The following is a 10,110-nucleotide window of genomic DNA, read 5'->3' on the forward strand; positions in this document are numbered from 1 at the left end:
AGATTATGTGAAATAATTCACAGACTCATACAGCTTACACGTCAAATCTTTTAAGTAGTTACATTTAGGACACATGAAATTTTGAATGCCTATGTCATACTTTAAAAATAAAATGTTTACTAGTTAACTGCCCAACGGCAAACATTATAGCTCTCAACAGCTGTCTATCATGCACTCATAAATGGAAAAACTGAAACGAACTGGTAAGACACCTGCTCTTCCAACGGGTTGCATGTAATTTTGTCTTCTAGGAGTGAAGACCAGTTCACTGACATCAAGTTACAAACTTGTTTCCCAGCTGCTGGCTCCCGTTTCCTGTCACCACTCCCATTTCCTTAATATCTAGACTCTGAAATCAGCTCAGAGCTGTAAAGCTTCGCAACAGACCCCATTCCTAAAGGAAGAGATGATGGATCACGAAAGGAAAAGACCAACCTCTGACACAGCAGTGACTGCAAACCCCTGTTACCCACTAACCTTTCAATCTGCTGGATAGGCAAACCGGAAACCTTAATCAAAAATGTCAGCATTATGCATGTTATTTCTTGTCATAAATGGGCTAAAGAGTCTGAAGAATAATTAAAGCAGCTCTAGAAAAATAAGCATTATCACAATCAATTATGCTTCATAAGTACTTAAACAGCAACTAGTATATAGGAAGAAGTCGATAGATGTTAGGTCCATTATTTTCATGTTTCATTCTCACAAAATTCCTATGTAGTAGACTCAGCCAAGTTGAGCTATTTGCAGAAGATCACACAGCTAGTAGTAAAGAGCAGGGGCAGGATTCAAATCTAGCCGGCTTGACTCTGCAGGCCTCGCCCTTAGCCACTGTGCTTTCATTTCCCAAGTGTGGCCATGGGAGCATCGTAACTTACGAAGAGGAGTACTGCCTCACCGAGACACTGTTACAACAGCACAGGCATAGACAAAAGACAGCCCAGTGGATTAGCCACGATGGAAAAGATGGAAAAGACTGTGTCTATGTGGTGGCGGCGGCAGTGGGATGGGTGGAAACCAAGATACACACAAGCCAGAGAAACTACCATCTCTTGCTGGTCACCAAGCTACAGCTTTGAACACCAAACAGAGGAAGACTATAAAGCACAGAACACCTGCATCACCTGTAAGAGGGCGCTGCACTGAGGGACTGGAGCCTGGCTGCACTCTTCCAAGCCAGCTGCCACAATCGTGCCCACTCCATTTTGTCAGGATTCTCAGCAGAACAGATCTGGCTACTGTGCTTCTTTCTCCATGTCCACTTAGGAATTTTACTATTTCCCCTTTTCATAATTACAGAACTCAATACTTTGGAAAAGTGAAGCACTCAAACATCAAACACAAACTTGGTCAGAAAACAGCCAGAGAAGGATATACTACAAAATAAGTAGTCTACAAGCTTTAAAAATGTTTATGTCACGAAACACACAGACTAAACAAGTACTCCAGATTAAAAAAATATGACAACTGAATGTAACGCATGATCTTAGATTTTCCTTTGCTCTACAGAACATTATAAGGACAACTGGCAAATGAGAACAGAGGCTGTAGATGCATCAATATTAATTTTTGATTTTTGATCATGGCATTGAGTTATTTAAGAAATTGCTTTTGTTTTTAGGAAATATAGGAAATTAGGGATAAATAACATACTTTCAAGCACTTAAGACAAGTAAAAGAAATATAGTTATATATCAGCACATACATACATATCTGTATGTGTGACACGTGGGTGTATATATATAAAGAGAGAAAAAGATATTTAAGAAATCTGCATGAAAGATACATGGGAATTTTTGCAATTTTTCAGTAGTCTGAAATTTTGTCAAAAAGTTAAAAGAAAAACCAAATGTAACCAGTATATTCAACGTAAGAAAATTCTGGGGTTTTTTTTTGGCCACACTGTGACGCATGTGAGATCTTAGTTCCCTGACCAGGGATCAACCCTGTGCCTTGCCACAACGGAAGCTCAGCATCCTAACCACTGAATTACCAGGGAAGCCCCAACAAATTCTAGAGTTGTCATCCACTCCTGGAAAGTAGTTACAAATCTGTGGGAGTGGCAACAGAGGGAAAAAAAAAACAATGGCCAGAAGCCTGTGTTCACCAAAACCCTCCTCTCCCTCTAAAAGTGAACAAGTACAAGGTAACCATTAAATAAGCTGCTTCTAGGACAATGTCCCATATAGAGCCTTGCCTTGTTCCGTTATTCAGCAACGTATCAGGCAGGCACCCAGTTCCTGGATAATCCAGTTCAGATGAACATTATCTTTCACTGTGTGTAAAGGTAACTCATAGAACAAGTGAAGCACATTTGACTGCCCAATTGTCACCTGTCAGACTGGGGACAGCAGAACAAATCTGAAGTGGCAAAATGGAGCCACAGTGCAGCTGGAGTCCTCACATACTAAGAAAAGACCAAAAGACTGTAAGGAAAGTGATGAACAGTGCAGGATACTACCCTCCAAAGCAGGGGCACCAAGTCTCTACAGGAATCAGGCTTCAGATAACTCTCCCTAGCCTCAAGCTTACTCCTCTGAACCTGAGACCTCCAGAAGCCGAAAAACCAATGAATGCCCAGATACTTATGACTGTGATGATTTACATTCTATAAATAGAATTCAAGAGAAAAAGTTAGGATTTATAAGGGAGGATCCTTGGCATCTGAAGGCAGACAGACCATGAATTTGTACAAAAATGAGGCTGCTCTGACCCTCCAGCCCACTGTCCACACTCACTCACCACCACTGAAGTGGAAAATACATTTCCACCATTTCACATTTCATCTCCATGTTGAACTAAAAGCCCTTCTCTCGCCTAAGGTTCATTTATCCCAATTCAGAGAATATCTGGCTCTAACTGAATAAGTTTAGCTATTAACAAAACAACTTATACTCAAAGTCTAGTAAATAAAAAAGCTAAACAAAAGAAATTAAAGTATTAATTCAAGTTTTAATAATAAATGAATTTTGGCATACACCTAAAGAGAGTATTTAAAGGGGAAAAACGCCTTTAAATTTTTCTGTTCAAGAGCTCTGAAAAGAAAGAAAAAAAAGATTTTTTTCAGGTTTCTGCCCTCAGGTGAAGAGTCCTAGGTAGTCAGCAATCTTGGTTTAATGGGATCCAAATCTTGTTCAATGCGGTCCTGGTTCTCTTTCCCTATTCAGCAACATTAAACATTTTAAAACAAAGACCAATTTAGTGATGGCTGCTCAGAAAGACGAAAGTTGATAAAGTCAGTTATCTGTCCTATTTACTTACTCAGAGCTGATCTTTAAAAAGCCGGATCTGAGAATGATTTCAACTGCTAGCATTTAATTGTGACTGAATTTGCAAGCTAATGTCTACTAAAAGGCATTAAGAATTATGACCTCAATAAATCCCAGCAAATATTAACAGGCAAAGTCCTATTTTAATTTCTTTCCAAGCACAACTGAACTGATACATTCAAGGAAGGCAGGAACACAGCTCAGAACCTTCAAACCTGGGATTATTTTTGTTCCACTACCAAATCAACAACTGCCCCACTAAGATTTTAATTTCATCACCTGCAATAAACAATTACAATGAACAATGGTTGTCAGGACTGCAGGATAGAACAGAAAGAATGCTCAGTCTGGATGATGGCTTTTATTTTATTACCCTGGCAGAATCCACTGCAACTGACCTAAATATCAACATTATTTGTGCAGTGTTTATTCTTCACAACAAATTTCCCCCCGATTTTTCAACTCTCATCTTCCCCAATATACGATCAATTTCTTGAGGGCAATTGTTATCCTCAGGATTTAAAAAATTTTTAATTTAAAAGTGAGGCACATAGTAGGCCTTTTGCATCTCACAGAGAGCATGATACAGTCCTTTCTCCTATTGGCTCTGCCCTCTTAGCAAGTCATTAGGATGAGATCTGGAGGTACTGTATGTGTTAAAAACAAAAGTATAAGAACACTGGTCCTTATGATGTCAAACAAGGAAAATAACATTTCACTTATACGTTAAATATGCTGCTGTGGATACAAACCAGAGAAGCCAAGTCCAAGTCCCTATAATAGCTCTCCAGGCTTTCATCTACCCCACATGTCAAGCAGCAACCCACTGACATCAGGTATTTCCTTCACCTGACGGAACACCTCCAAAAATCATTAGAAACAAACAAATTCCATTTGACTTATAGTGCATGCTCATCCATCTTTCCAGTTCAGTTCAGAACATCCAGCTGATGTCCCATTCGTGCCCCTCACATCTACCAAGATTCTGCAGCAGGGATGGAAGGTCATGAACCCAATGCTTCTATCTCACAGGCCACGGGACCCCGAGCAAGTTGCAGGTTCTCCTGGGTCTTGCTTTATCTGTAAAAACAGGTTTGGGTTCTAATAATGTCTATGCTTCCCTAATGTGATTCTGTTTCACAGGTTGACCACACTCTGAATCTCCGACCCCACACTCACAGCACTGGATACAGCACTGACTCGTTCACAATTTTTAAAATTTGTATTATTTTTAATACTTTAACAATCCTCTTTTTATATCAAGAGACGTATTAGCATTAATGTCTTGTTTCACATAGTGGATGTCTTGGTACACTTGCCTAATAAAGCAAACAGAGGGCAAAAAACCTACCAGCTGAGAAAGTAGAAATAGAAAAAAACATCACTTTCATAAAACCTCCATAGCCACCAGCTTAACTGTGAAGTAACTAAAAAGGATCTGGGATCAATCATCTTTAACACTACCTCCTAACAGTACAAAGTTAAACTTGTATTACTACCACTCTTTGTTTGAAGCTTGATAATTAATTTGGGGGGGGTGGGGACAGGGAACAGACAAACTCTATATGAAGTAATACCAACAGGAAGCCTAAGATGAGGATTTCCAGTACTTGTAGCATGGGTCCAAAAACCTGCACTTTTGTTTTTTAAAATGTGGTATTGCTTTTAACTTCTATTTAGAAAATAGTTGAATTTGCAGCCTCCCAAGGACTTCAAGAAGAGATGAAATCCACACACAGAGGTGATACTCACAAAGTGCTAAAAGTTGTCCAAAGTGGCCAGATGCTTTTATTTCTGTGTACGCTCTCCTAAAAGGTACTACAAAAGAACTGAAAAAATGATTTTTCAAAATCAAAAGATGAAACTTTAGGCATGAAAGCGGCTTTCTGCCCTGCTATATTAACCCTTACCATCCCCGCCCCACTTCTCAAAACAACTTCTGTCAAAAAAAGACACAGCCTCCCTATTGATTGGGAAGTGTTCTCTGAAGATTTCGGTTTCAGAATCTCAATTCCGGCCAAAAACATTCTGCTCACCAATTTCTAAATTCCTAAAACCTCTTATTAATATTTAGACATCTACTGATGTAAATGAAGAGATAAGAAATTCCTCTGTCATTCATCATCCAACCATTCTCATATGTTGGAAAGCACTGGATGGAAACATTCACCAAAGCAGCAGGCCGTTCCTGTCCTCAAGGAACGTACTCTGTCTCGGTCACCGTGTGCACATCAACACAGAAGTTCCTTCCTGCGGCTGAAATCCAGTAGGCCAAGATGAAGAGCAAGCTCTCTCTGGAGTCCTTCAAATTATGAGCAACTGGCATTCTGTTAAGGAACTAATTTCCCGTGGCCAAACATGACAATAGTAGTATTAGTCATAACTCTGACTTATCTGAATAGGGGCACATAACTTTGGATAAAGGCCCTATTCTTTAAAAAAAAAAAAAACAAAAAAACAATATTTTTAATCTACTTTAATTCAGCCTGTCGGAAAGAGAAAAGCCAACAATACCATCAGTAGTTTCTTAGCCCATCCTTCAGACAGAAGAAAATCTGGATAGAAATGTCACAGTGCTTTGAAAAACAAAAGTGAGTGTGCTTTTCATCAGCAGAAACAAGGTGGTGTGGGCTGCACCCCGAGAAGGACTTGTGTGGAAAAGATACAAGAAACACTGAGCCAGCTGGAACATCAGGGGGGCCTCCCAAGTCTTATTTCAGAACAATGGAACTTTCTCTGTGCTCAACGTTAAGATCTTACAACCCAATGCCAAAATGAGCAGTAAGAGACAGGGAGAAATAGGAAACAGGAGCCCTGGCTGAGGGTTACTTCAACACAGTGATGTCAGATATGTTTCTCTGTGCCTACATTTCTTGTGGGTTAAATATAAACTTCAGCTTCCATACAGAGTTCCCTAAACATATCCTGTGCATCTTCAGAGCAGGGAGAAAACCATCTAGTAACTGAGGCTACGAAGTTCTCTACAAAGATGACCAAAGAGCAATGTGACGCTTCTCTAACTGAACATACTGTTACTTCCATGTACACCTGAATGTTGTTCCTTTTCAAAAAAGACACCACAGGAAGCTGCACGCTTACTCTAAAGATGCTTACTCTAAAATCACATGAAAGTTTAGACATTTTTCTGAAATTGCTTTAGCGTCAGCAGTTCATTCTTCCAAATGCACAGCAATGGAATGTGGATATTCCTAACTTCAATTTATGCCTTGCTTGCTTCCTAGAGAGATTTTAAGCAGCTTATAGTAAAAACATTTATGCTAATATACTAAGAAAAAAGCTGTATGGCTTTCCCAGGTGACTTCTCTGAAGAAAGCATCTTTTTAAATATTTATGCCTGTGAAGAAAAACAATAACAAAAAAGATGACATGATTCTGTGGGTGCAATTCATATTTAGGGAAGAGGAGAGTCAAAAACTCCACATTTTCAATATCAGTTCCTCACTTCTTACCCCCAGCATTTCTGACAGCACAAATAAGTAACTTGCCTATTTCTCTCAACCGTAATCCTGTCTCTTCATCACTAGGCTAGGCTGGTACTGAGTATCAGTAGAGTCGCTCATTCTTCTGAAAAGCGATTTTCAGACAGTTCAAGCCTGACCCCTCTTTTTAAATAGGGACACAGCTGCCCTAACTCTATTTAAGATGACAAAAAAAGCTTTTCAATCCTACATTCTTATCCACAGAGCCTCTCCAAAATGGCCATACTGGAACTCCTGTTTGTGTAAAAGTGCTTATATTAATTAGCTCTTTGGTCACCTCAAGATTCCACTAAATGACATGCACACAAGTGAAATAATCTGGCAATAATGAATACCCTTCACAGATTCTAAGAACTATTTTTTAGTCCATCCTGTAGAACATTATCAAAGCTACACAACCAGTTACCTGGAAGAGAATTTAGCCAACTCTTCATACTTCCTAAGATCATATCTCCATCCAAGAGATGACATAGTGTGTATCTGTTAGAAACTTAGGCTGCTAAACCAGATTCAGGCTGGTTTGTTCCAATCATTATTTTAGCGATTCTAAGTGTACTCTCTACTGCTCCCAACTTCACTTTTACTGGCTGATAAGCAACTATGAACCTCCCTGGCCCTGCTGGCTCACTGTATGTACCCCATCTGAAACGTTTATCACCAAAAGAGAAAAAACAAGCAATTATTCACTGGGGTGTCTCCTTGCACTCAGGCTTCAAACTCCTCTTTGAAGCTACTCTGTTTCCATCTTTCTTTCTGGAATAACAAATTCAGTGCTTAAGGAGCCTTTGTATCAACTGGGCTCTTCATGAAGAGGCTCTACTTGCATGTGAATACCTATTTAGTTTGTAACAAATGGAGGCTCTTTGGAATATTCACTTTGGGAGCCCATAATTACATTTTAGAACAAGGATGTTCCTGAACTACAATGTTTAGATTTGAAAAAGGTCTGTGTGTAAAAAAGTTCAAACAAAAACAGTGTGGGAGGAGTAGCAGAGGGACATGGGGCAGAAGGTTTGTAAAATGAGTTTGTCCTGCTCATTCTAGAATGTGGTTGGAGTAGTTTGTATCCTTCTAACCTGGGAAAAAGAAATTTTAATGCCACTCATAAAACACTCACCTTGAGAATTTTTACCACCACTCTCTCGTTGTTGGTGATGTTAATAGCCTCAAATACTTCACTATACTTTCCTCGACCAAGTTTCCGAACCAGTTGGTAATCATCTTGATTACTGGGAAAGACAAGGAGGACACATAAATGCCAGGACTTGGGGTTAACCAACCCTATGCCCACTACACATCCTCATCCAGGCGCTTCCATTGATCAAGCACTTGGAAGTGTCTATATACCTCATGCCGTAACTTAGTCCCTAAATGAAAGCCACAACATAAACCTGGCTCTTTTCACTGGACGTAGTTCCTAACCTAAGTGGTCCCTCATAACTAGGGGGAGACAAGGTGGGAAGGCAGGGGTCTAAGCCAATCTAGAGAGGTGAGCACAGCATCCATCCTGGAGGCTCACAGGTGGCCCTCTGCCCACAGCACCTGCCTTATTACTTCACTCCCGCAAGGTAGACAGCGCCCGCTTTGAGAATCTGGACGTCTTTAAAAAATTTCCTCCCACCCAGCCTCATTTCAAAAACCTCAAAAAGGCAGAGAATTTTAATAGCTCAAGAGGACAGCTGCTGACTTCCCACCCCAACAGAAACCCCAACGCGTGAGAAAGAAGGGCTGCTCCTTCACTTCCACCAGGCTCTGGTCCCTGGATCCCTACACTTGTCAGTAAGAGAGCACTCCCCGGGGTGAGAGGGGTGCGCACGGCTGAGAGGAAGGGACGAGAACCGGGGAGAGAATATGGTGGGGAGGGTCTGCTTCCCACTCCAGAGCCGGAGGCGCGGGCCCAGCAGGGAGACAGATCGCAGGGGGCGAGTGCGGTTTGCGGCGGGGGGCGGCCGGGTGGGGGTGGGGGTGCGAGGGCCCGGAGGGGGGCTGCGGCGGCTTTACCCCCAGCTCGGGACGTGAGCTTCATAGTCCCAGTACTCGCGGCTCCTCAGGCTGTTCACCTCCGCGTAGACCCGGGCCCTGCTGCCCGCGGCCGGGCCGGGCATGGCGGGCGGGACCGGGGGGCGCCGCGGGGCGCCGAGGGTGGCGGCGCGGCGAGGGGCGCGGGGCGACGGGCAGAGGAGGCGGCGGGCAGCGGGCCGCCGGAGGAGGAGGAGGAGGAGCGCGGCCGCGGGCGGCCGCGCCAGGCCGGGCCCGCGGGGGCGGGCGGGCTGGGGGGCGCAGGGGGCGCCGGCCGAGCCGGCCCGGCCCTGGAGCGGCCGGCGGGGCGGCGGGGCGGGCAGCGCTCGCGCTCCGCGGCGGCCTCCGCTCGGCTCGCGGCTCCGAGGCGGCGGCGCTGTCGGCGGCACCAGCAGCGGCAGCCGCCGGCCGGGAAAGGGGCAGCGACGGCGGCGGCGGCGAAGAAGGAGGAGGAGGAGGAGGAAACCCGGAAAAGGGGCCGCGCTCACCAGGAGCGGCCGCCGCCCGGCCCGGGTCCGCCCAGGCTCACAGCGCCCCCTGCAGCGCGGGGGGACCCGCCCGGCGGCCCGGCCCCGCCCCGGCCCCGCCCCTCAAGGCCCACTTCCAAATCTCCCCATCCTGGGTCTGGCCCGCTGCGCTCACCGCAGGGTCGACCCCACCTGCAGGCTGCGGCCCTAGAGCCTTATGCCTCGTATACCGTTTTAGGCCTCCCCTAGAGACCCCTGCCCCAGACGCTCTGGCCTCTAGTCATCCAGAGTTTACCCACCCCAACCTCCCGGACGGACCTGTTGTGACCTTTTTGTCACCCAAACTGTTCCCATCAAGTCCCTTCCTAATGACTTGCTCTTAGCTCTCAGAACCGCTCAGTCGTAAGAGTTCCCCTTCCTTCCCAGAGACACGCCGTCTTCCACTCAATGGACCTTGACCTGTCACCCATAGACCCTTGAACCTCAAGACTTGCCCTTCTCTCTCATCTAGCACCTTCCTCATAAAACCCTTCTCATACACTGTCCCCAAAATTTCCTTCCAGAACCTTCCCTAAGACCCCTCTGTATGTTCACATCGGACACTTGGTTAAGCTGGAGTCAGCCAGGTTGCTGGCTGTAAAGCTCCTATTTTTCCCTCCATAATTAATAAGCCATACTTTGAGATCATGTAAATACTGTGGTTTTGTTTGGGACCACAGCAGGAGAGGAATTGTGAGAGTTCTGCCTGTAGGGTTGGGCTGGGGGTTGGGCATGGACTGAGGGTGGCCAACCAAACCTTGGCCTATTTTATTATGTTGCTTTCTAGCCCTGAACATTCTTCTCTCTTTGATCTTC

The 10,110-nt window shown here is 44.3% G+C and overlaps 1 protein-coding gene across 2 annotated transcripts in view; it reads right to left on the reverse strand.

The window, feature by feature from the left end:
* CSNK2A2 (casein kinase 2 alpha 2) overlaps positions 1 to 9,228 on the reverse strand; it is a 35,322-nt gene extending 26,094 nt beyond the window's left edge. Inside the window, exons 1-2 of one of the 2 annotated variants that reach the window (XM_061387360.1) lie at positions 8,771 to 9,228; positions 7,887 to 7,998 (exon numbers count right to left, since the gene is read on the reverse strand). In XM_061387360.1, coding sequence (XP_061243344.1) covers positions 7,887 to 7,998; positions 8,771 to 8,874 — 216 coding nt within the window. In that variant the 5' untranslated portion in view covers positions 8,875 to 9,228. The remainder of the gene's footprint in view (positions 1 to 7,886; positions 7,999 to 8,770) is intronic. The other variant, XM_061387359.1, reaches the window with a different exon arrangement.
* Between the last annotated feature and the right edge of the window lie 882 nt (positions 9,229 to 10,110).

The sequence above is a fragment of the Bos javanicus genome, chromosome 18 (assembly GCF_032452875.1).
Source record: "Bos javanicus breed banteng chromosome 18, ARS-OSU_banteng_1.0, whole genome shotgun sequence".
Taxonomy (NCBI): domain Eukaryota; kingdom Metazoa; phylum Chordata; class Mammalia; order Artiodactyla; family Bovidae; genus Bos; species Bos javanicus.